General features: G+C 53.8%; 3 protein-coding genes across 4 annotated transcripts in view; 1 reads left to right on the top strand and 2 right to left on the bottom strand.

The window, feature by feature from the left end:
• SNUPN (snurportin 1) overlaps nucleotides 1-11,049 on the bottom strand; it is a 42,230-nt gene extending 31,181 nt beyond the window's left edge. The window contains exon 1 of the mRNA XM_004758463.3: nucleotides 10,943-11,049. The gene's annotated coding sequence lies outside the window, so the exon portion shown is untranslated. The remainder of the gene's footprint in view (nucleotides 1-10,942) is intronic.
• On the bottom strand, nucleotides 2,895-4,939 carry IMP3 (IMP U3 small nucleolar ribonucleoprotein 3). Its single transcript, XM_004758461.3, has one exon. The coding sequence runs from the start codon at nucleotides 3,982-3,984 to the stop codon at nucleotides 3,430-3,432; it is 555 nt and encodes a 184-aa protein (XP_004758518.2). The 5' UTR covers nucleotides 3,985-4,939; the 3' UTR covers nucleotides 2,895-3,429.
• A 705-nt stretch (nucleotides 11,050-11,754) lies between the features above and the next one.
• On the top strand, nucleotides 11,755-20,574 carry SNX33 (sorting nexin 33). Of its 2 annotated transcripts, none has more exons than XM_004758468.3 (2): nucleotides 11,755-13,259; nucleotides 18,952-20,574. In XM_004758468.3, exons 1-2 carry the CDS (start codon nucleotides 11,792-11,794, stop codon nucleotides 19,203-19,205), a joined length of 1,722 nt encoding a protein of 573 aa, XP_004758525.1. In that variant the 5' UTR covers nucleotides 11,755-11,791; the 3' UTR covers nucleotides 19,206-20,574. The 2 variants fall into 2 exon arrangements, with proteins under 2 accessions (XP_004758525.1, XP_044926685.1); XM_045070750.1 differs by lacking the exon at nucleotides 18,952-20,574 and adding an exon at nucleotides 13,550-17,632.
• The last annotated feature ends 3,672 nt before the right edge of the window (nucleotides 20,575-24,246 follow it).

The following is a 24,246-nucleotide window of genomic DNA, read 5'->3' as shown; positions in this document are numbered from 1 at the left end:
AGTGAGGGGTGGTGATGTGGGCATGTAGGGCTCCATCCCAGGACTCCAAGACCATGACCAAAGGCAGAGGCTTAACCCACTGAGCCACCCAGGTGCCCCATCTCCTGCCACATCTCTTCATCCATTAGCCTTTTTTTTTTTTTTAAAGATTTTATTTATTTACTTGACACACAGAGAGAGAGATCACAAGAGGCAGAAGCAGGCAGAGAGAGAGGAGGAAGCAGGCTCCCTGTCCAGCAGAGAGCCCAATGCGGGTCTCGATCCCAGGATCGTGAGATCATAACCTGGGCCGAAGGCAGAGGCTTTAACCCACTGAGCCACCCAGGCGCCCCATCCATTAGGCTTTTTGGTTGTAACATGTCTAGCTCCCTGACTTTCTTTTGTGGCCTGGGGAAGGAGGGGAAGCAGGAGCTAAGCTTTAAGGTTTTAACACATTCCAGGAGCTCCTCTAAGTACTTTGTAGGAATTAAACCATTTAATCCTCTCCATAATTTTTAATGTCAGTACACCCCCATTTTTTTCACTTTTTAAAAATTGTGGGGACACCTGTCCAGTTCAGTCAGTAGGGCGTGCGACTCTTGATCTCAGGGTTGTGAGTTTAAGCCCCATGCTGGGTATAGAGATTACTTAAGTCACTAAATAAAACTTAAAAAAAATTGTGGTGGGGCACCTGGGTGGCTCAGTCGTTAAGCATCTGGCTTCGGCTCCAGTCATGATCCCAGGGTCTTAGAATGGAGCCCCGCGTTGGGCTCCCTGCTCTGTGGAGAGCCTGCTTCTCCCTCTCACACTCTCCCTGCTGTGTTCCCTCTCTCGCTGTGTCTCAGTCTATCAAATGAATAAAATCTTTAAAAAAAAATGTGGTAAAGAAATTAAAAAACGATGGTGCCATTTTAGCCATTTTTAAGTACACAACTCAGTGGTGTTCATTCACAGCATTGCTACATTCACAGCATTGTACAACCATCACCACAATCTATTTCTGAAATTTTTTCATCAGCCCAAATGGAAATTCTGTACCTGTTGAGCAGTAGTTCCCCATTGTTTTCCCCTACCCTGTATTACCACATATTTGTATTATAGCAAATGGAGGCACAGAGGAGGCTAAGAAAAATCATCAACGTTACACAGCTAGTTAAGCCTAGAAGCCCCAATTCAGACCAGGTAGCCTGGTTCGAGAACTTGCCTTCTGATTCTTGCATAGGTTTTGTTGTTTTTTTAAGTTTTTACAAGTTTTTTTTGAAGGTTTTTTTTTTTTTTTTTTTTAACTTATTTGAGAGAGACACAGAGCGCACTAATTGGGGGGAGAAGCAGAGAGAGAGAGAGAGAAGCAGACTCCCTGCTGAGTAGGGATGTGGGACTCAATCCCAGGACCCTGGGATCATGAACTGAGCTGAAGGTAGATGCTTAACAGACTGAGTGAGCTATCCCAGTTTTTAAGTTTTTAGATAACTTTTGCTAAGTTATTCTTTCATATCTTCCTCCCAAAGAAAGAAGAACTTTTCTAAAGACTCTTGTATTTTACTCCCAAGACCCTAAGCCCAGTTTCCTTTAAGGGAACTTGGAAGTTGTATCCGTTTGGGCTATAGAAGCAGGCTCCAACTACTCCAAAGGGTCAATCTACCTGCCTTGGTCTGTGGGATCTGGGTAGGAGCCAGAGGTGGCTTTTAGAGCATCAGCTTCCCCATGAGATCCCCAATCCTGGGAACCCTGAGGACATTCCTCAAATGGGCAGAGACTGTGCCCAGCCACCCGAGCTAAGTAGGATTCTCTTTCCTTCTACTTCTAAAGCAATGGCCCTGAAAAGAACATGGCCTTTAGAGTCACATAAGCCTGGACCTGAACCCCAACCTTGGACAAAGTTCTTGTTTCAATTATTTCCCACACTTTAAAGACAGGGATAAGACTACCTATACCTTGCAGGGTTGTTGGGAAGATCAAAGGACAGCCTAACACAGGTCTCAGTGAGAGTTAAGTCTTTGAAGCCCAAAGCCTGCTCCTTGCTCAAACCTTTGTATAGCATCTTGTCGGGGACCAATCACATTGGTTGGTGCTGCTTCTCTGCTGGCTTGGAAACTCAAATTCGGGGATTCTCTCTATACCCCTACATTATCTCAGGGACTGGCTGAGCCAACACTGACAGTCTCTTAAAGCGAGCATGATGCCAGCTCCGCTGCTTATTGGCTATGCAAACTTGGGCAGTTTGACCCATCTCTGCCTCAGTTCCCTTATCTGAAAAGCAGAGGATAATTGGATTCCCCATTTCTTAGTTTAGCACTGCTGGGAGGATTAAACAGATTAATTCACATAATGCACTTACAACTGTGCCTGACACATGATAGAGGTATTTGCTATTTACCTTCCACAGCATCCCCTTCCTTTGTTTCTCTACCAAATGCTGCCTTTCACCTTGGGTAATGGAGAAGGCACATGTAAAAGCCAATCCATGGTCTTGGCATCCTACCTTTTCTCCTTGTGTTAAGTTTTGGGTAAAAAGAGGTAGTCTTCCTATTCTCCAATTTCCTACCATGAAGAACATGTTTCCAGGACACTCCCTGGGCCACTTCTAGCCGCTAGATGGCCAAGCTACAGGGTGATTATTTCCTTAGGCAAGCAAACAGCAAACACTTCACCCTCTAATATGGTATTTCCTGGGGCTGGAATATCAACAGGAAGTCTTGTGGGGAAGAGCTCTGCCAAAACACTCATTCTGAGGAAGGGATTGGTAAACTGACAAATTTGCCCAGCCCTGTACAACATCCTGCAACCTCCACATGCCCCCCTGTGGCAGGCCTCATCCACAGGCAGGTCGCTGCTGACCCTATTCTTTTCTGCTGGGTTCTTGAGCCTTAGGAGCTCAGATGTGTACCTAAAAGAGAAAACCAGACAGACAAAAGTTTGCACATACAAAGCAGCTGGACCATTTATTGGCATTTGGAAGTCTTCCTTTAGGCAAGGAAGGGCACCCATAATACTACAGTAACACCCATTTTATGAAAACGTGAGACCAAATTCTCCATCGTCTGTACATAACTTAATCACAAAACCAGAGCAAGTATTCTAATTAAATAGACTGAACCAAATTGTCCTGCTACAAGATAATACAGGGAAAGCTGAGGGGAAGGGGGTGGAGACCAAAGTTCCTTCACACTACAATGTTTCAGGCACACAATCCAACAACTCCACAGTGCAGCACCAAACTCCTTCCCAGTGACTCTTAAATCAGTCATTTATCAACAGTCCTAGGACTAACAAAATTCATGGAAAACGGCCGTACCCTTTGGCTCTGTGTGTAGCCTGCAGCTGAGGGGCTAAGTTCTTAAGAACCAAAGCCTGGCTGACACACTCTCGGGGAGAGCGCCCTCACAGAATCTCAAACTTCAGTTCTCAGCTGTCCCATCTATGAGGCACAGCCCTGGCCGGGACGACCCGCTAGGCCTCCAGATCGAAGTCATCGCGCTCCTCATTGTACTCCAGCACGTGCCGCCTGATCTTGGACGAGTCAACCCAGGTGACAAAGTCCTCCATGCTGCGCGTGACAAGGAAGGCGGGGTCGGTGACCACGTCGGGGCCCACGCGCACGTGGCCCTGCTCCACGAAAGCCACGGCAGCCTGGAGGTGCTGCGCCATACGCAGCTTCAGGAGCACGGTGGGCAGTCGGCGGCGACAGAAGGACGAGGCCGTGACGAAGTCGCAGAGCTCGAGTGAGCCGCGAGTGGGCACCAGGCCGAGAGCATACAACTTGTCCAGGAGGGCGGCCGAGGCGCGCACGCGAAACGGGTCGCGCTCGGGTAGGTCGCGCAGGCGCCGCGCCAGCTCGCGCACAGCCCGGCTCAGCTGGTTGTAGCGCGTATAGTCCTCCCGCCGCTGCAGCCGATAACGCCGCAACACGCGCAGCTCGTGCAGGTTGTGGTCAGTGACCTCCCAATTCAGGAAGTCCACCTGCTTCAGCAGCTTCTGCTCGTGAAACTTTAGCTTCCGCACCATGATGGCGGCTCCCGGTGCAGCAAACCGCCTGGCTAAGAACGCGCACGAGTCGCCCAGCGACTTCCGCCTCCGAGCGCGAAGACCGGGCCTGGGGCCCCCTGGCCACTGAGAGAGAGGCTCGAGGCCACGCCTTCGATTTCCATTGGTCAGAGTGAGCCACGCCTCACATCTCTGTCTCGCGTTTCTTTTCGCGTTGGCTGAGGGGACCGGGAAGAAGTAGCGGAGAGAGGCCGGAGGTGGGGCGGCGGGCGTCACGGGGAGGTGTTTATCTTTTCGTTTTTTGTTAAAAAATTTCGCGAGGTCTTAAGTTACCCAAAATGTATCCTCTAGTGCGGTAGTCGTTTCCTCTCGTTCAGACTTACACCTTTTAGGGACTTTCAGGTGAGTCTGCCCAGAGAAGCTGAGGACAGTGCTGGGGGAAGACGGGTGACCGCCGTGCTTGTTGGATGGAGTTTACCGTGCTAACCCTCGTCGGCTCCCTCCCACCTGGTGGGGATCTTTCCGGAGCCGGACGTTCGGGGCTGACCGGTAGTCCACGGGGCTCACTACCGCCGGGCCCTTTAGCAGGCCGGCTAGCGGTTCCTCCCTGTCTGGCGGGGCTGGACGCTGGCGAACCTATAAAAATACTGATTCCCCGGCTGCTTCCTTAATGTATAGAATCGAGATCTATACGGGAGCCTCCTGGAAAACTGTATTGTTAGCAGGATTGCCACGTGGTTCCTAAAACAGAGCAAGTCTGAGAAATTTGGACGTTAAGTACGAAACCTAACTCCTCAGTTGAATTCATACAAATTAGCCCGACTGGGTGGGTGGACTTCTGGTCACCCAGTACTGAGTACTGAGTTTAACGCTGTTATGGCTAGTTACATCTGTAAGTTATGTGGACTCACCACTTTTTTTGCCCAGGCCTTTGACGCCACCTAGCTTCTTCGGTGATCATTTTGTCTTATTTTTGTATGGTTTTCATCGTCCTCTTAAGTATATAATACTTGATATGGAAAATAATATATTAATATATGGAAGTTACAAAATATAATGAATACTTATGAACCGGACAGCCAGTTTAAGAAAATGTCATCTACCTATTCCAGTCACTCCTCTAGCCAGAGCTAATGGTATCTATTCTTCTGAGTTTTGTGTTTATTTTTTCCTTTTGCTTAAAAAGTAAAAAACAGTTTTATCATTACACATGCATCTCTAAATACATTGAGAGCCTTCTTATTCAAATTGGAGTCAGTGGACCAGCAAAGAGCTTGTTGGAAATATAGTATGTTAGGCCGATTCCTGACCTACAGAATCAGAATCTGCATTTAACAAGGTCCCCAGGTAATTTGTATACACACTGATTTTGCAGATGTGGTTAAATTAAAGATTTTGAGATGGTGAGAATATTCTCAATTATCTGGGTGGGTCCCATGTTATCAAAAGGGTCTTTATAAATAAAAGAGGGGGGCAGAAGAGTCAGGAGATATGATGAAAGCAGAAGTCTGAGTGATGTGATAGTGAGCTTTGAAGATGAAAGGGTTCCAAATGCAGGGGACTGTGAGAGGCCTCTAGAAGCTGGAAAGGCAAGGAAATTATTTTTTCCTTAGAGCTCCAGAAGAAATATAGCCCTGATGACTCTTTAATTTTAGCCCAGTGAGATCCAGTTTGGATTTCTGTGAAAGAATAAAGCTGGGTTGCTTTAAGCCACCAAGTTTGTGGTAATTTGTAGTAGCTGCAATAGAAAACTAATACAGTTTGCTTTTTTTTCTAATTGGTTTGAAGATGTTCTTTATGTATTACACATATTAAACCTAACTAGTTATATATGGAACAAATATCTTCTCCCACTTTGTACTGCATCCGCACCCTTCATGTTCCTCCAACCTCACCTCCATCCTCATCCCTCGCTCAGCATGTCTGCAGTAGGACTCTTGGTTAACTTCCTGCTCCCCAGACAATAAACATAGTAAAAAACTAAACTATATGTGTTAAGTGACAAGCATTATGACACAAAACTGGGGTTTTGGGGGGTGAGGAAGGGCTATAATTTTAAATAGGCCATGTCAGGGGAGGTCTTATTGAGAAGGTGATATTTTATAGGGATTTAGCCATATGGATATCTGGGGGAGGAGTATATCAGAAAGAGGACACAGTCTGCAAATGCCTTAAGACAGGAATGCACCTGGCATGTCAGAAGAGGAGTAAACACCATTCTCATTGGAGCAGTGGGCTATGAGGGGAAGAAAGAGGGTTTAGATGACAGAGGCTCATAGGCCTTTGAGTAAGGACGGACTTTGGTTTTTACATTTGTGAGATGCTGAATGGTTTAAGCAGAGGATTGACATCTAACTCATGTTTTAAATGGCTCAATCTGACTGCCATGTTGAGAATAGACTGTCAGGAGGCAAGGATGGAAACTGATCATTAGGAAGCTGCTGTAGTGATCTGGGTGAGAAAGACATTGGCTGGAACCAGGAGAGCAGTAGTGAAAATCTGAAGTGACAGGAGTCCCAGGATGATGAGAAGAGTCCAGGACGGCTCCAGTTTTTGGCCTGAGCAAGTGGAAGAAACTACTTATCACTTGAGATGGAAAGGCTGCCAAGTAGAACGGGTCTGGCATGCAGTACCCAATGTTTCTCGGGACGTGTTGGGTTGGAGGTGTCTATTAGACATCCCAGGGAGATGTCAAGGAGAAAGACATTTGAGTCTGGAATTCTAGAGAAAGGCCTAGGTTGGAGATTAAAAAAAATGAAATTTATTGGCAGAAAGATGATCCTGGGAGGTCATCAAAGGAGAGAATAGGTTAGAAAAGTTAAGAGGACCACTTTCTGTAGTCACTCTAGGATTAAGAATTATTGGAGAGAGGAGGATGAACCAGTGAGGTAGAAGGGAAACCAGGAGAGTATGGTCTCCCTGATGCAAATGAAAAGTGTACAGAGGGGGAAAGAGTGATCAACCCAGTGAAATGCTAAGGAGAGGTTGAGTAAGAGGGGAGCTGAGAATAACTATTAGGTCATTGATGACTTTGCCCTTGACAAGAATAGTTTCAGTGGAGTGTGACTATGAAAGACTGGCTAGAGGGGTTTAAGAAGAGAAAGGAAAGAAATTGCAGGCAGCTAGTATAGATGGCTATTTTGAGAAATTTTGCTCATGCATGCAGAGAAATGGGGCAGTAGCTGGTGGGGGAAGTAGAGTGGAGAATCTATTTTTTAAAGATGTGGGTTGACCCTTTTCCTCAATACCCACAGCTTGTTGGATGCCATTCCAGTCTATTCTACTTGCATAAAGTCCCAGATTTACTTCTCCCTAGCCCGGTACCCTTGCACTATCTCAGGTTTTTGTCCTCTCCTGTGCATTGTTACAGCGTAGTCCCATGTACTCTCGCTGCCACAAGTGGGGTCAGCTTGGAAACCACTGGCTGCTGTTCTCCTTGCTGACTCCTTTGCTAAAGGAGGAGAGTTGGTTGCTTGGATGGGGAATGGATGCTGTTTGCTGAGCATGAGTCAGGGCCCCAGGAGGAAAGAGAACACACTCCAAATAGAACGATGTGAGGAGGGGCAGCTGGCTGCCTTTGGCTCCGGTTGTGATCCCAGGGTTGGGCTCCCTATTCAGCGGGGGGCCTGCTTCTCCCTCTCCCTCTGCTGCTTCCCCAGCTTGAGCTCTTTCCCTCTGTTAAATGAATACATTAAAAAATCTTTTTAAAAAAAGAATAATGTGGGGGCGCCTGGGTGGCTCAGTGGGTTAAGCCTCTGCCTTCGGCTCGGGTCATGATCCCAGGGTCCTGGGATCGAGCCCCATATCGGGCTCTCTGCTCAGCAGGGAACCTGCTTTCCTCTCTCTCTCTGCCTGCCTCTCTGCCTACTTGTGATCTCTGTCAAATAAATAAATAAATAAAACTTAAAAAAAAAAAAAGAATAATGTGAGGAGAATTAAATAAAAGGACTTTGTCTCAAGGGAATGGGCAGGGTGTAGGGAAACCACAAAGGTTAGTGCAGTTCCCAGGGACTAGCACCTGGGCCGGGGTGGGTCGGGGGAGTGGTGTTATCCCTAGACTTCAAGAAGGTCATTGAAAGGGAGGGAATTGAAGATACCAGTACTGGATGGAAAGCTCTATGAGACTCAAGAGAATTTTTTTCCCAAGAACCTGGACATAAGGGTGGCTCCTGAGAGTTAGAACAACCCCACCCAGAACAGATGTAGGAGTAAGTCTGAGATTCTTGGTCTGTGAATGTGTGACTGAGGTGTTTGGGAATCAACTCAAAGGCCATCAGGGAGGTGGCTGGACTAGGATCCTGGTTGGGTAAGCAGAAATCCTACTGATTGTATTAATGGAGCTAATAAAGGTAAAACGTTTACAGCAGTGTGTGGCACTGATGAAGAAGTTGCTGTTGTTAGGCTCAGCTTGGAGAAAGGCTATGGGAACTGAAGAGAGATCACAAAGAAAGGGTATCCCAAAAGTAACTGGGAGGAACATACTCCAGCTCTGGTTGTAGCAAGAGTAGGATGACCCGAATCCTTAGAATCAAGGCTGCCCCTATTGTGGGGGTCAAGATCTCAAGATTTCTTGGCTAAAAGACTTGTCACACTGTCTCTTCCTATCACGGGGTTTTCTGGTTCTGAGCTAACCTTCTGGTAACTGGGTTTCCTAAGGAGCAGCTCAGACTACCATGCTCTGTTGATGCAAAAATTCAGGCCTGCCTGACCAGTTGTATTTCTCTTTGCAGTTTAATACCTGGGCTGGTCACTACACTTAACACTGTGAGCAATTGATAATATATGTAATTGTCAAATCACTTATGTTGTACACATGAAACTAATGTATTTTAGTTTCATGTATGTCAACTACAGTGACAAATAAAAATTAAAAAAAAAAAAACAAATAAACCTGGCCTTCAGGGGTTTGTACATAGCCAGGTCATATCCAGCCCTGCATAGGGAATCAGATCTACTCACTATACCAATGAACTTGGGTTTTGGGGCCAGAGACCTGCACCTATAACCCTCAAAACAGCCAAAGGTGGGGCGCCTGGGTGGCTCAGTGGGTTAAAGCCTCTGCCTTCAACTCAGGTCATGATCTCAGGGTCCTGGGATCGAGCCCTGCATGAGCAGAGAGCCTGCTTCCCCCCCCGCCCCTGCCTGCCTCTCTGCCTACTTGTGATCTCTGTCTGTCAAATAAATAAAATATTTAAAAAAAAACAAAAAACCAAACCAAAACAACAACAACAAAAAAACCAACCAAAGGTGCCCAGCTTTAGCAGCTCTACCTTGTACCAATCTGCAAAAAGTAGGAAAAGTCAGAATGAGGAGGAAGGATGTTCTAGCTGGAAGAGGGTAGGCAAGGCTCCAGGGCATAGCCAGGAAGAGGAGTAGGGGCTAAGGCCTTGGTCTCACCTTAAGCACCTCCTCCTCCAGGAAGCCTTCCTTGATCCTTGCTCCAGCCATGGGACAAGTGCCCTCCCATGCACATTTCATTCCCCTGGTGACACTGGGTAGGGAGTTACCGGTCTGATGTATCTGAGCTTCAGGAAAGTAAGGACAATGTCTTATCTTTGTAGCCTAGGGGGCCTGATACAGAATGATTACTAAATTGATGCTTCCTTGATTTCATGACTGAATGAGTGAGACAGACACAGGATAGATGAATTAAAGACAAGACCGTGGACTGTAAACCCAAGAAGGCACAATACCTATTGCCTGTTGTGATGTAATCTCCAGCCCCCAGCAGAGTGCCCGACAGTCAGCGACCAAAGTGTCCCGGATGGGCTGACCGAGTGTCAGATCCCCCCTGCCTCTTTGCCCGAGCCTCTGTGGACCACCCCTCTCTCCTTGCTGCTGACTGCAGATGAACATCTAGTCCCCGTGGCCGCACAAAGCATCAGGGAACCGGTTGTGCCTAAGCTTGTTCCCGGTTGCTACATACGCAGGGTTAGGTCTTTCCCTCTGAAGGAAATCTTCCAGGGCAGGGGGCGCTTCTGGCCTTGTCTGGCTAAAGTACCAGGACCTGCAGCGGTCAGTATCCCAGGCCTCTAAGGATTCTTCCCAGAGGGCGCTGCTGGCACTGGGGCCCGCCCTGGGGCCCCCTCCGGAGAACAATCCCCAGGCTGCGCCACGGCCCAGTTTCATCCTGTCTCCCCAGGGAAGGGGTGAAAGGGCAGGGGAATGGGAGGGGGGCGTCGACTGCTCTCCCGGCACCCTTCTTCAATCCCTTCCCCCGGGTCTTGGCTCTGGCATCCTCCTCGCAAGCCCTCACTTTGCAAACTTTCGGAGTTTTCCGTCACTTGCGTCATGGGAAAGGCAGGAGGGTGACAGAACCCAGGAGGCAAGGCGAGGCGGCGGCTGCGGCGGCAGCGGCGGCGGCGGCGGCGGCGCTCAGCTCCTCGGGTGAGAGGTGTCTCCCCGCGGGGCGGACTGGTAGGGGATCCTGGAGAATTCCGGCCCCCTCCTTCAGACCCAGACCCGAGCGAGCGAGGGAAGGCGAGCGCGAGAAGGAAAGACGCGAGGAGTAGGCGAGGGCCCCCGGCTGCAGCGCTCCAGGCCGCGGGAGGGCGGAGCCGGGCCGTGCCGGCCCGGCCAGGACGCACGGAAGTGCGGTGGAGTTTGCCCAATTCCCCAGCTAGCTTTTCCTCCCTCCCTCCCTCCCTCTCCCCACCCCTCACCTCCCCCTCGGCTATTCCCTCCTTTCTCCGGACACCGCCTCCTGGAATCCCTTTTTTCTGTTGTTTTGGAGCTAGATTCTAGCTGGCGGCGGCGCAGAGGGGCTGCGAGTGCTGAACGTGGAGGCGGGCCGGGGGCACAGCCCGCCGCCCGCCGGCGGGACACCGCGGGCCCGAGCGGAGGACCGAGCGCCAGCCGGCCGGGCGCGCCATCTGCTCGCCGGAGCGCACTCTACAAACTCCTGTTGAGTGTGTGCGTGCACGCCAGGGCTGGGGGTCTGTAGGGCCTGCGCGCCGGGACCGGGGACCGCGGGGCTTACCTTTGGACAGGATCCTTGGACTCAGATCAGGGTCAGCTTCAGGCTCAGAAACTGCGGAGGAGCTAGGCAAACAAAAGAGGCCACTCAGCTAGTGGCCAGAAGTCGCCAGAGCGCCTCGTCGCGCCCCCTCCTTCCCTAGGGTGGGGGCCGGCCGCTTCGGAGGCGGGGAGAAGGCTCCTGAGCCGGCTGAGGGCTGGGGGCCGGGGGGCCAGAGGCCGGGCCAGAGCCGGCTGGGCCGCCAGGGTCGACGGAGTTGGCGGCCTGTTGTGTAAGCCTCAGTCCTTGTTTTCTCCCCCGGCCTGGCTCGTTGTGAAGCCGGACACATCCACCCTTGGACTGGATTCAAGAGGCTGCTGCTTTTCTCCATGCCCTTCTTGGATTTTCTGGATTTTTGAAAACCCAGTGGCCCAGGAGGAGGAGGAAGGAGGAAGGAGCAGATCTGCAGAGGAATACGAGAGCCAGAGCTGCCTCGGTTTCTGAAACGGTGGTTTTTGAGTGATTCTCTTCTGCTTTAGGACATTGTTCCAGTGGAAAGTGTCAAATTCTTGCCCTCTTAAAGCTGATTTCTTTAGTTCACTTGACTTTTCTTCTGGGAGGGGAAGAAAGGAGAGACTACATGGACATGATCTCTCCCTGCTCACAGGAGTGTTCCGGAGACCTAATAATAATAGGCAGTTAATGGGCCTCGGACATTGCTTTGAGTAGTGGGAGGCTGGACAGCATCTGTGGGTAGTAAACCCCAGTTTAGGGGCCAAGAGACTGAGCTGCTGTGACAGGCCTTGAGCTGCTAGTGCATTCCCAGTTCTGGGCAGGACGCTGTCCTTGTCTCTCTCTACCACTGGCCCAGACATGGCACTGAAAGGGCGAGCCCTCTATGACTTCCGCAGCGAGAACAAGGAGGAGATCAGTATCCATCAGGATGAGGACCTGGTCATCTTCAGTGAGACCTCGCTGGATGGCTGGCTGCAGGGCCAGAATAGCCGCGGGGAGACAGGGCTCTTCCCTGCCTCTTACGTGGAGATCATCCGGTCTGGTGCCAGCCCCAACCATGCCGACTACTCCAGCAGCCCAGGCTCTCTGGGCACCCAGGTGAGCTTGTACGATAGCTCTGGTGTGGCCAGCCCTTCCAGGAGTGGTGGGGTCAGTGGCTTCCTCTCACACCAGGGCAGCTTTGAGGAGGATGATGACGATGACTGGGATGACTGGGACGATGGAAGCACGGTGGTAGAGGAGCCTCGGGCTGGTGGGCTGGGCACCAACGGGCACCCACCTCTCAACCTCTCCTACCCTGGTGCCTACCCCAGCCAGCACATGGCCTTTCGGCCCAAGCCAGCCCTGGAGCGGCAGGACAGCCTGGCGTCTGCCAAGCGCGGCAGTGTGGTGGGACGCAACCTCAACCGTTTCTCGTGCTTCGTGCGCTCTGGAGTGGAGGCCTTTATCCTGGGTGATGTGCCCATGATGGCCAAGATTGCCGAGACGTACTCCATTGAAATGGGCCCTCGTGGGCCCCAGTGGAAGGCCAACCCCCACCCGTTTGCCTGTTCCGTGGAGGACCCCACCAAACAGACCAAGTTCAAGGGCATCAAAAGCTACATCTCCTACAAGCTCACACCGACCCACGCCGGTTCGCCAGTCTACCGGCGCTACAAACACTTTGACTGGCTCTATAACCGCCTGTTGCACAAGTTCACTGTCATCTCGGTGCCCCACCTGCCGGAGAAGCAGGCCACAGGCCGCTTCGAGGAGGACTTTATTGAGAAGCGGAAGCGTCGGCTCATTCTCTGGATGGACCACATGACCAGCCACCCCGTGCTGTCCCAGTATGAGGGCTTCCAGCATTTCCTCAGCTGCCTGGATGACAAGCAGTGGAAGATGGGCAAGCGCCGGGCCGAGAAGGATGAGATGGTGGGTGCCAGCTTCCTGCTCACCTTCCAGATCCCCACGGAGCACCAGGACCTGCAGGACGTGGAGGACCGTGTGGACACGTTCAAGGCCTTCAGCAAGAAGATGGATGACAGTGTCCTGCAGCTCAGCACTGTGGCCTCAGAACTGGTGCGCAAGCATGTGGGGGGCTTCCGCAAGGAGTTCCAGAAACTGGGCAGTGCTTTCCAGGCCATCAGCCATGCCTTCCAGATGGACCCCCCGTTTAGCTCTGAGGCCCTCAACAGCGCCATTTCTCACACGGGCCGCACCTATGAAGCTGTCGGTGAGATGTTTGCCGAGCAGCCCAAAAACGACCTCTTCCAGATGCTTGACACGCTCTCCCTCTACCAGGGCCTGCTCTCAAACTTCCCCGATATCATTCACCTGCAGAAAGGTAAGAGCCAGAGTGGGCAGGAGACCTTGCCGAGTCTGCGCTCTGCAGGGCACTGGAAATCTGAGGATAGTCTAGGGGAATAGGAGCAGCCTGTCTAGTCTTTCTGTCTCATTCATTCATTCCACATTGTGTTGAGCACCTGCCATGGGGCAGGTGCTGGTCTATGTGTGGGATGTTACTGTAGACAGCTCTGGTCCCTGACTTCGAGGAGCTCGCTGTTTATTTTTCATTGTCCATTCGTTTGCTCATGCATTCCATTTTTTCTGTTTCTGTTTCATTTGATCATCTAGCCATTCTGAGCTGAGCCCGTCGAGGTATCAGGCTGAGTCTGGGAACATGGAGATGACTGGGGCCCAGGCCTTGGCCTTGAGGAGCCCAGAGGCTCGTGGGGGACAGGGACACAGATAACAAGAGCACAGAGTGTGGCCTGTCTTCCCACTCCTCTCAAGCTCCACTCCCTGCCCTCGTGTTTTGGAGCCTGTTCGTCGCACTGCATACCCTATCTGTGAGCTCCCTGTCCATGTGTGGGAGGCTCGCTGTCCCCATTTTGCAGATGAAGAAGCTGATGTCCGCAGAAGGCTGGCTGCACAGGGAGTCCGTGGCCCAGCTGAGACTGTCCCTTCCTCCTGCGCCTCCCTAAGGACACAACCATGTTGGCCAGTTCCCAAGCCCAGCTGTGTTTTCAGTTCTCATGGCCCCCCTCTGTGGGGGAGGGACAGGATGAGCCCCTGTCTGTTACTGTTGGGCCGTCAAGGAACTGCCAGGGAAGTGACTCATCCCAGGTCACCTAGGGGCACCGGGGCTGGTCCAGGGGAGGAACAGGGGTTCGGGGCACTACCCACATGGCCCATTCAACTCCCCCTTCCTGAACCTGGCTTCTTTTGGCCTGCGCAGTGAGTGAGGGGCTGAACTGGCAGGTGGCTAAGTCCTGGGACAACAGGCCGGGCAGATGTTGAGAGAGGTGTGGTTCTCCCTGGGGCTGCTTGGTAACTCCGGAAGAACGTCTGCAGGGCGTGGGGCTGGCTCCCGGGCCCCTAGGCCCTGAGGTCAGGCCTGGCTTGGTGCGGAGTTTTCCTCTGGGTGGGGCTCAGAGGCAGACCTCTGGACTGAGCCGGGTGGGGGGACAGCAAACACCACCCTCTGCCTCCGTATCCAGGAGAGCCCAAAGTACGCCAGCCCTGTTCTGCTTTACCAGGAGATCGCCTTCTAGAACTTCTCCCAGGTTCCCTTCTCCCCTCACTTTCTCATCCTCCTTCCTTTCCCTGCCCTTTTTTCTCACCTTCACCTTCCTGTCCTCCTCCTTCCACCTTCCTTCAGCTTCAGGAAACATGAGCCCTGAGTTCTAGTTTTGGCTGTGTTCCCAGTTTGCTGGGTATTCCCGGGAAGTGCCTTCCCCTCTCTGGGCCTTAGTTTCCTGATCTAGAAAACAAGGGAAGTTCGATCCAGTGAACTCTCAGGAGGGGAGCCTCCTGGGGAGGATCTGGTGGAGAACGGGGTCATGCCTTAGAGCTGACTCTGAGCTCTGGGGCAGGCATAGAGCAGAGGCGACTGGCTGACTGGGGCCTGTGGGGCAGGTGTCTCCCTGGCCGGAAGTAGAAGCACGTTCACTGCTGCACTCAGGCCTGGGAAAGCTGGTTCAACCAGCTCCTTGGATCGTGTATGTCTGTGTGGGCAGTGGCGGGGGAAAGTAGGGGCACAGTGAGTAAACAGCCACCCCGGTCCAGAGCTGGGGAAGGAGCGTGGCCCCTTCCCCAGCCAGGGCTCCCAGGGTTGCACTGAAGCAGGAAGCAGTGATGTCAGGCTGGCCTTTCAGAGGAGCAGGGACGCAGAGCTAAGAGAGGCCATTTCCGAGTGTCTTCTTGAGGTCTTTCTGAGAGTGAGGGCCCAGCAGTCATCTGGGCTCATGCATTCAACCTTAGGCAGAGGCAAATCCACCTTCCCTCACCCTGAGGACCCCTCCCCAGTGGACCAACTCATTTGGGCTTACTTTTCCTCCTTCTGGGCTGTGGCTGGGCAAGTTAGGGAGGAGGGCTTGGGATCTGGCTGAGACAGAATTGGGCAGGTTTGGAGGACCATGGCCTGATCAGGGGAGAAGGAGTTCCATGCTGGCCATGTGGGTGGGACTCTTTCTTAGAGAGAGGAGCAGGAAAGTTGGGCCTCAGATATCCAGAATTCTGTCTAGTCCATCAGGACATCTGAAAGATAGCAAGCGAATGGCAGAGGCCATGGAAGGAAGGAGACAGGAGGCTTAGGTGGGGTCAGGAGGCCAGGATCTGGACAAATATTGCCTCTGAGATGACCGTGAGGGTGTTTTTCCTCTCTCAGTGTCCCCCTTAGTAAAACAGAACGTGGAGTCTACTTGGCACTGAGATGAAGGCCACCACTCTGTCTGCCCGGTGGCCCAGCAGTCTAGGGGTCACCTAAGAGAAGAGGAACCATATAATTAACCATTGAAACCCGGACAGTCTTGGCGTAAAAGGGGCCCTAGTCATAGTTACTCTGGGACAAGGGGAAATAGTGCCTATCCAGGGCCTCTCCCTGTGAGCCAGCAGGGCAGGGAAGTTACTGTGGTCCCCTGTATTTTCCCGATGAGGTCCAGTGAGGTGGGGATGATACGCAGAGCAGAAATTGGGGCCCAAGGGTGTCTGAGTACACCGCCCAGGCTGGTTCCCTTGTGCCAGACAGATGGGGTGAAGGAGCACCCCAAGGGATGGGTGCACGGGTAGATGAGGCAGAGGGGAAGGATGAGGGAGGATGGGTGCTTAGCACCCTGCTAACTCAGTTGGCGTGCTTGGCGGGTCGGAAGCAGGCCCAGGAACTCACAGCGTGCGGCAGCAGCCATGGGACTCCTAGGCTGGCGGTGGAAGCATGTCCACAGCAGGACCAAGTGCTTGTCTGGGGGGATGGGCAGGTCTGACCTCTGTGTTCTAGGCTATCATCTAACCCTCCTTCTCCCTCCCCTCCTAGACTTCCATAAACAAAGAGAAGCCTCTTGCTACCAGCCACCAGCAGCTGATGCACATGGTTGCATGGAGCATCTTGAGCTCTTAAACTCTGCTGGGTGCTGGCCTAAGTACTTTGTACAGATGAGTTCTGTTAAACCCTAACTACACTCTAGGGTGGGGACAGTTATGATCCCATTTTTTAGATCTAGAAACTCAAAATCACTGTACTGCCAAGAGCAATAGTCAGTGGCATCAGACCTAGTCCAGCCTGTTCCACTGGACAGCTGGGAGACCTCTGACCCAGTGGCTTTCTGGAAGTGACACAGCTGGGACGGGGGCTCAGACCTCCTGTCCCTGACGTGGGTTGGGGGTGATTTCCTCGGAGAGGCGGGGACAGGTTAGATTTAGGTGGGAGCTTCAGGAGTGTGTCTGGGACCTGACCTTCCTTTCCTAGTTCCTGGGATCCAGCTTACAGGACACCTGCCAGGGCAGGAGGCTTCCCTGGGTCCTGAGCTCTGGGGTTGAGTCCTACATGGAATATAGCAGAGCTGCCCGATGGGCCTGAGCCCCGACTCCCAGCCTGTCTCAGGGGTATGTTAGGGTTGTTCGGTCTCAGCTTCAGATCTGAGTCACAGGGTGGAGAGGTGAAAGAGAGCAGGGTGGGACCTCCGCCTGTCCCCTCCTCTCCACAGCTTTTGTCCCCTGTTGCTGGCCCCCTGCCTGGGTGTGGATACCTAGCAATTGCAATAGATTTATTTCTATTACTTGGGCCTCTGTCTCCCCATCAACAAAAGGAAACTTTCTCTCCTCCAAGGTCAGAAAAGCCCTCTGGAATCTGGGTCCACCCTCACTGCATCCAGATTTTTTAAAGCAGCTGCAGCTGGAATCCAAGCTAGTTAGTGTGTCCTTTTCAAGTAGGTTCCTTGTCTGTTATCTGGGGGCCTCACACAGATGGGGTGACCTGGGTGACCTAGCATGGGGTCTCTGCAGTAGATGTCCACATCCCCAGCTGTCGGGGGCACCTCTGCACCCCCACATATGGGGCACGAAGGAGGCTGGGAGGCCCTAGGGAAGTCCTCCCTGGCAGGGCCTCAGTTTCCTCTGTGCTGCTGGCCTCTAGGACCTCTTTAGCTCCGAAGTCTCTTATTGAGCCCTTGTGCTGGGCCTTGGGATGGTCCCTCTTGTGCTGCCCAGACTTGGGCAGTTGGGATGGAACAGGAGGCGGGAGGTGGCTCAGGGAGGGCGGCAGAAGGAGCAAGTTGGTTGGGAGCTGGTGACGGTCGAATTCTTTCTAGTGCGGTGTGAGCGACCCTGGAGATCCTCCAAACTTGTGTCTGCCCGCCTCAGGTGTCCCTGTTAGCCATGCACTTGCCAGCTCCTATGGGTGCCTCTGTAGTTGTTTCCAGCATGTGGAGCCCTGGGCCTGCCACAGAGTAAATGACTGAAAGAAGGATCTCGAATGCATTAGACATCTTGAGCAAGAGTCAGAGGCACCCAGTGGGCTGTTGGCGTGATTGGATGCTTCTCAAGCGCTCGGGGCTGTGTTATCCTGTGTGCCAGGCCTTCCTGTACCTGTACCCTGCTTTGCACAGTGCAGTCCCTACAGCCCTGCGAGGAGTGCACGTCAGGCCCAGGAAGACATCCTCCTTCCCCCTGCAACTGGCCCCGCAGCCTTCAGTGCACAGTCAGTCAAGTGCCTGTTAATGCAGAGCTGAAATTCATTCACCAACTGCTTGCTGATTTATTCAGATTCTTCTAAATTGGGTCCCCTGCCCAGGTTTGTCCCCCACCCCCCATCTGTCACCTGGTTAGTGCAGGGCCTCCTCTGGTCCCTCTAGGCTGGTGGGGAGACACACACTTTGATGTGCTGTTTTTAGAATCAGTGGGGGTCGGGAGCACCCTGGAGAAGGGTCGGGAGGTGTGGGAGGCATCCAACCTAGGGGCACTGAGGGAGGCTCTGGCAGGGAAATGCTGCCCGAGTCTGATCAGGGGCCTTAAATTATATAGAAAGATCTTGCGGGCAGAGAGGTGGCGGTAGGAAAGAGCAGGGTGAGTTTGATGAACACGGGGTCAGCATGGAATGGGTGCAGGGCCTAACTCCCGGAGCGCCTCCTGGCTGGGCAGATAGCCAGCAACCTTCGTCTGTGGGTAGAGGGGCGCCCCTCTTGGCTGTTCGTCAGGTGGTATGGAGAACCTCTTAGACACTGGGCCTGAGGTGGGAGCCCCTTAGTTGCTGCTCATGGAGGGACCGGTCGAATCCACTCATCAGACGTGTACCCAGCTCTCCTGGGGGCCAGGCCTGGTCCTGGGTGCGGGAGACACTGAGCTCACAGAGCAGAGGGAGGCAGGCAGAGCAAGCACAGGGTGGTAAGAGCCAGGGCTGATGGAAGCCCCAGGAACACGGGGAGGTACCTCATGCCCTGGGGGGTTGCTGGGAAGGCTTTCTGGAGGAGGTGACGTCTGAGCCGATTAGGAGCCAGTGTGAGAGACGATGGTGGTGTTGGGTAAGGACGGCCCTGTCCTGGAACTTGATACAGCCAGCAGGGCTGTGATGGGCTGGGTGCCACAGGCTGCTGGCAGTGCCCCAGGTCTGGAGGGAAGGTGTCCTGATGGTGAGGGTTTGGGGGAGGTCCTGGGGGAGACACCCAGGTGGCTGTCCCTGAGGGGGCTCCTGGAAGGTATAGGGAGCAAAGCAGGCAGACCAGAGCCCTAACTTCCCTTGTCCTCCTCCACTGTGCCCGTGCCAGGCGCCTTCGCCAAGGTGAAGGAGAGCCAACGCATGAGTGACGAGGGCCGCATGGCACAGGACGAGGCAGATGGCATTCGCAGGCGCTGCCGTGTGGTGGGCTTCGCCCTGCAGGCCGAAATGAACCACTTCCACCAGCGCCGAGAACTCGACTTCAAGCACATGATGCAGAACTACCTGCGCCAGCAGATCCTCTTCTACCAGCGGGTGGGCCAGCAGCTGGAGAAGACTCTGCGCATGTACGACAGCCTCTGACCATGTGTCCCCAGCCCCCACCCTGCGCCTCAGCCTGGTCGCCGCCACGTGCTCTGCTCACTAGACCCACCTGCTCCAGTAGTGGCTGGGAGGGCTGTGGGGGCTTTGGACGAGTCCTGGGTCCCCCTGTGGAAGTTCCCCAGCTCTTAGAGGTAAGGGGCACAGCAGGGGTGAGATCGGGGTCAGGAACCTTCCAGGCCCAGCCCTGGGCTGTGAGTCAGTGCTTGAGGCTGGGCCCTGGGTCAGTGCTTGAGGCTGGGCCCCGGCCTTAGCCTCCCCTAGAACCTGCAGTGCTCACTCACCTGGCCACCACCCCCACACTCGTTCAGCAGGCACGGGGTGGCCCTGCTGCGGCCCCATGTCAGATGCTGGCTGGGTACCAGGGCTGCGACATGCCTGCCCTCAGGGAGTCCCCAGGCGAGCTGGGGTCAGACACAGAAACAGACAAGGGCAACACAGAGTGACTGATGGTAAATAAGGGCTTCCTGAAAGCTTAAAGAAAGAACCACTCCTTCTGCTGGTCAGGGAAGGCTCCGTAGAATAAGTGACATTTGAGTAGTGTTTTGGAGAATGACAGGACCTGGCAGACAGTAGATGGGGCCGAGGGTGGAGGGGACAGTCAGAAGAATAGCATGGGCAAAGGTGTGAAGACATGAAAGCACCCCCTCTTCTCTCCCTTACTTTTCCCCAATAAGTTTGGTGCCCCCTTGGTGGGGATTTTGGCCTTTGTGACAGAGGGAAGGGCTCTTCCTCCCATGTCGCTGTCCCTGCCTCACTTTGTTCCCTTAGGAGGAGCTGCAGGCCAACTCCCTCCTGACTCCCCTCCACCTCCTGAGCCTCCATTAGCTCTTGGTTAGGGGACCATGCAGCATCTTTTCCCTGGGCTCAAGGTGCTGAAACAAGCCAGTGACCCCAGGACCTTGGTGGCACCTTCGTGGAAAGGACACCCAGAAGTTACCAGATATTTGAGTTCACCAGCAGCAGCTCTGCACATTCTGAGCAGGCGCAGGCCCCAATGAATCCCGGAATCCTTCCTGTTGCACAGAGGGAAGGCCAAGGGGAAAAAGACAGGGGCCGGCTTGCCCACTGTCCCAGAAGTCCTGGGCCCACGCGCCTATGGCCAGCCTCACTGTGATTTCAGCCCCGGCTCCCTCCCCAGCCAGGTTGTGCTGTCTCCCACCCATGTTTACATCCTCAAGGGGGCTATTCCCTTCTCCCAGGCCAGGGTGTGGGCCATCAGGATTGGGGGAACTGACAGGTGCCACTGCTGGCCTCCCCAGGAGGTCATGGCCACTTCTGGCTCCTGCTGCTTGAATCTTTTTTTCTTTCTTGTTTTCTTGATAAACCTTTTGCAATTAAGACAACAAAAGCATGGCTTGTTTGTTTGTTTGTTTGGATCCCAAAGGGATTGAGGGTGGGAGAAGGATGAAACCCCAAGTGTCCCTGGGAGCTATTAGACTGTGAGGTCTTAGTGGGCACAAAACCTCTAAAGCTTGTAGGGAGGGCTGTGCCGATAGCAGGTGCTAGCTGGGGAGCTAGAGGTGGCCGTGGACCCCAGCTGGACACTATCCTTCTCAGTCCTCATGCTCCTCATCTCTCAAATGGGTGGAGTCCTGCTGAGGGTTTTTCTGCACTGCCCAGTGATCAGTGACGGCAGGAGCACCTTGCGCGAGGAGGCCAGGCTCAGGACAGTCTAATGGAAAGGGGGTGCCCCAGGGAGGCCCTGGTCCAGGAGAGGTGGGAGGTGGGGGGGCACTCGGGATCTGTGTCCTTCCCCAAGCATTCCAGGGCACCCAGTCCTGTGGTGGCTTCCATGTTGGGAGCTGAGGAGAACTGCCCTCCCCTTGCCCTGGCTAGTCCCTCAGCGATGTCCCAGTTAGGATGAGCAAGAATCAGTTTCCACGTGGGAAGGAGGGGTGCTAGAAAACCCCGGGTCTCTTTCAGAGCAAGGGGATAGGGCTGGCAGGGCTGGGCCCCAGGGGAGGCTATGACCAGGCCAGGGGCCCAGGGAGCTCACAGCAGTGAGAGGGGTGAGGAATGGCGGGTGCAGTAGGAAAGGGGCAGCAAAGCCTCCCTGTTCAGGGCAGAGCACCCTCAGAGAAACTTTTGGAATGGGCCCTTGGCCCTGGGTCAAAATTAGGTCAGATTTGGGACTTTCTGTGGAATTTTCCCCTCCCTCCATTTTCCAACCCACCCAAGGGCCTTCCCGCTTTGACCTCCAGGCAGCCTTCTGTAGACAGAACTCTGGGCACAGTGGGGGAGGCTCCTTTCTGAGGTCAGTCTGGGTCGGGGTGGTGGAAACGCCTTTCTTAACCCCCGGTGCCTGGAAAGTCCCCTGTTCATGCTTCCTACCCTGGGAAGAGTTTTACCCTCTTGTGTCCCTTCCTTGGGGTGGGGGGCACCTTGCACGCCTTCCATTGTCAGGGTGAGGAAGGCGGTCTGACGCTTGACTCAGGAGGGGTGTGCCCCTGGGAGAAGAGTCCGGAAGTGAAGTCCTGGGACAAGCCAGGTCTACTGCCGGCATCCTGAGCTATCTAGGCTGGGGCAGGCTTCTGTATAAGTGGGAGGGAGGATGTCACAGACATTCCCTCAGGTTTCTTTCTGTCTCTCTGTGGGTTGGGGTATTGGGGGAGTAGTTTGAGATTAGTCTGGGCTGACCGGAGCCCCTTTCAGGGGGTACCTGGGGGACCAGTTGGGGGAGGTGTGAGAGCATCCTGGTGGTGGCAGGGCCCGCTGGGAGCCTCAGTCACTAGCCAGGCAGATGTTTCAGACTGAGCTAGGCCCAGCTGCCTCCAGTTCCCTCCCTCACTTTGCTCCAAGGGGGTGGGAAACAAGGCCCCTCTTTCTGCCCTGGGCAGCTATCAGGACCTGGGGGTGGGGTGATCCGAATCTCTGATCCCCAGTCTTGGTCCAGGCCATGAAAGGAGTTGGCTTTGTGGCCACATGTGGGGGTTGGGGACGGAGGCAGCGCTCAGATCCTGCATCTGTTGCTTCCCCAACAAGCTGGCGGCGAGGGGGGGGCGGGGGGGGACGTGAACTACTGTGCCATGGCTCTGCCACAGCTGTGCCACCATTGGAGGGGAGGCAGGTAGATGGGGGCTCCAGGGCCAGCTCAGCACCTCTCCCGCACCTGTGGCATGGCCATGCTGTCATCCCCACGTTCACGTAGTCCAGCTGGAGCCACCCAGCCCCAAGCAGGCACAGCCACATGCGGCCACACACCCTGCCCACAGGGACATAGGTCACACCTGTGTGCACATCTGCACACAAATGCTCTTACAGGGGCATTCCCAGGCATGGCACTGCCCACCGTCACACGTTCACAGCCACGGCTGCACATGCGTCGTCTCTTCAGAGCACCGGTCCCATCGTGTCCTCACTCATAATGTCCCACTGTCCTACCCGCACAGAGCCACACACACTCAAACACATGGCTTCAAGTCACATGTGCTCATAGCGAAGGTGTCACCTGTGTTGCTGCTTCTAGACTGCCCCCGTGTTCCCTCCTGGGGGGAGCCAGTGGCATCACCCGTCTTCTGACACTGGCCTGTCCAGGTGGGGAACTCAAGGTCTAGTGGAGGGTGGTGGCTGGTGGTGTCACCCAGCAGGGCTGGAGGAGGTTCAAGGGCTTGAGCCCAGCTCTGGGTAGCTCTGCGGCCAGTCCCCAAGGCCAGCCCCTCCTGCCTCAGTAAGGCCCTGGCTGAACCCACCCAATGAAGCTCCAGGCAACTCCTATCTGTCCAGTCAGAGCTGAGGCTGCAGTATCCACATGAACCAGAGTCGGGACGCGGTGGGCAGGGCCCAGGCCTGTGCAGAAGGAACATTCCTGCACTGTCTCCTCCCCAAGCATGCGAGGACTGGGCCCGCCCTGCCTGCCTGCCCGCTGACTCAGGCCTACTGGAGCCAAGCCGGCGGGTCCCCAACCCCCCACACACAACCTGTCTCCCTTCCAGTTCAGCTCCAGTATGGCTCTGTGGGCTGGGGTAGGAGACGAGGAGCTTGGGCCAAAACCACGGAGAGAAATGAAAACTCACCTCCCCCAGACGGGGCTCTGCTTGCGAAACCCAGTCCCAGGGTTCAGGATAATTTAAAACCTTTTTTTCCTTTGGTTTGGTTTGGTTAGTCAAATCCCGGTGCAGTCCAGGCTGTTGAAAAAGCAAGTCTCACAGAGCTGTGGCCTCCCTGGTCCTCATAGCAGCCCTGGTAGGCAGAGTTGTTCCATTGCACAGATGAAGGGACTGAGGCTTGGCTACAGCGAAGATGGGCCCGGCCTGGGATCACACAGTGAGATGAAGGTGGAGCTAGACTCGAACCCAGCTTCCTGACGTCTTTCCTCAAAGTCTTGATGGACTCACTTAGGTCTGAAGGAAAAGGGGCTGGCAGAGCTCTGCGCCAGAGGTAAAAGAACAGGAGGCTGGCAGACCCACCTGCTGAAATGGGAAGGAGCTGGAGGGATGAAGAGGCTGACCACAGCCCAGCACAGTGGCCATGGCCTTGGCCCAGGATTTCTCCTTACACATGAACCTGTGTGAGGAACAGCACCTCGTTTCTCTGCAACTGGCCTGAATTTCTTTGTCACATTCTCCTTCCCTCACATGGTAGAAAAGGAATCTCAAATCGATTTGGGAGCCCCTCCTTTCTAACAGGATGCATATACATTTTGGGGATGGCCTATTTGAAGATGGTGGGCAGGCCTCTGGCACTTCGAATTTTAGAAGCTGAATCCCATAGCCTGTCACACACATGAAAATTTGCCTGCTTTCCACATTAAAGGTCACTCATATACACCTGTTTCAGTTGGGTTCAGTTTATTACTTGGCAGTGCCTTGTCTTACAGATATTTACGTAAACTTTGTTAATTTTGATTTTGTCTTTTTCTTTTCTTTTTGTGTCCTGCTACTCCCCCCCCTGCCCCCCGAATATGTTGTGAGTTCTTGCAGAGTCTTGGACCATGGCGCTGGGCCTGGGGTACCCACCACGGTCCTAGGTTAGCATTGGATCCTCTGGTCATCTTCTCCCCTCTCCCCACCTGGTGTCTTCC

This window comes from Mustela putorius, unplaced genomic scaffold (assembly GCF_011764305.1).
Source record: "Mustela putorius furo isolate JIRA1106 unplaced genomic scaffold, ASM1176430v1.1 tig00003972_pilon_pilon_pilon, whole genome shotgun sequence".
NCBI lineage: Eukaryota > Metazoa > Chordata > Mammalia > Carnivora > Mustelidae > Mustela > Mustela putorius.
The sequence above is the reverse complement of the archived record's forward strand: the minus strand, read 5'-3'. Positions and strand labels throughout refer to the sequence as shown.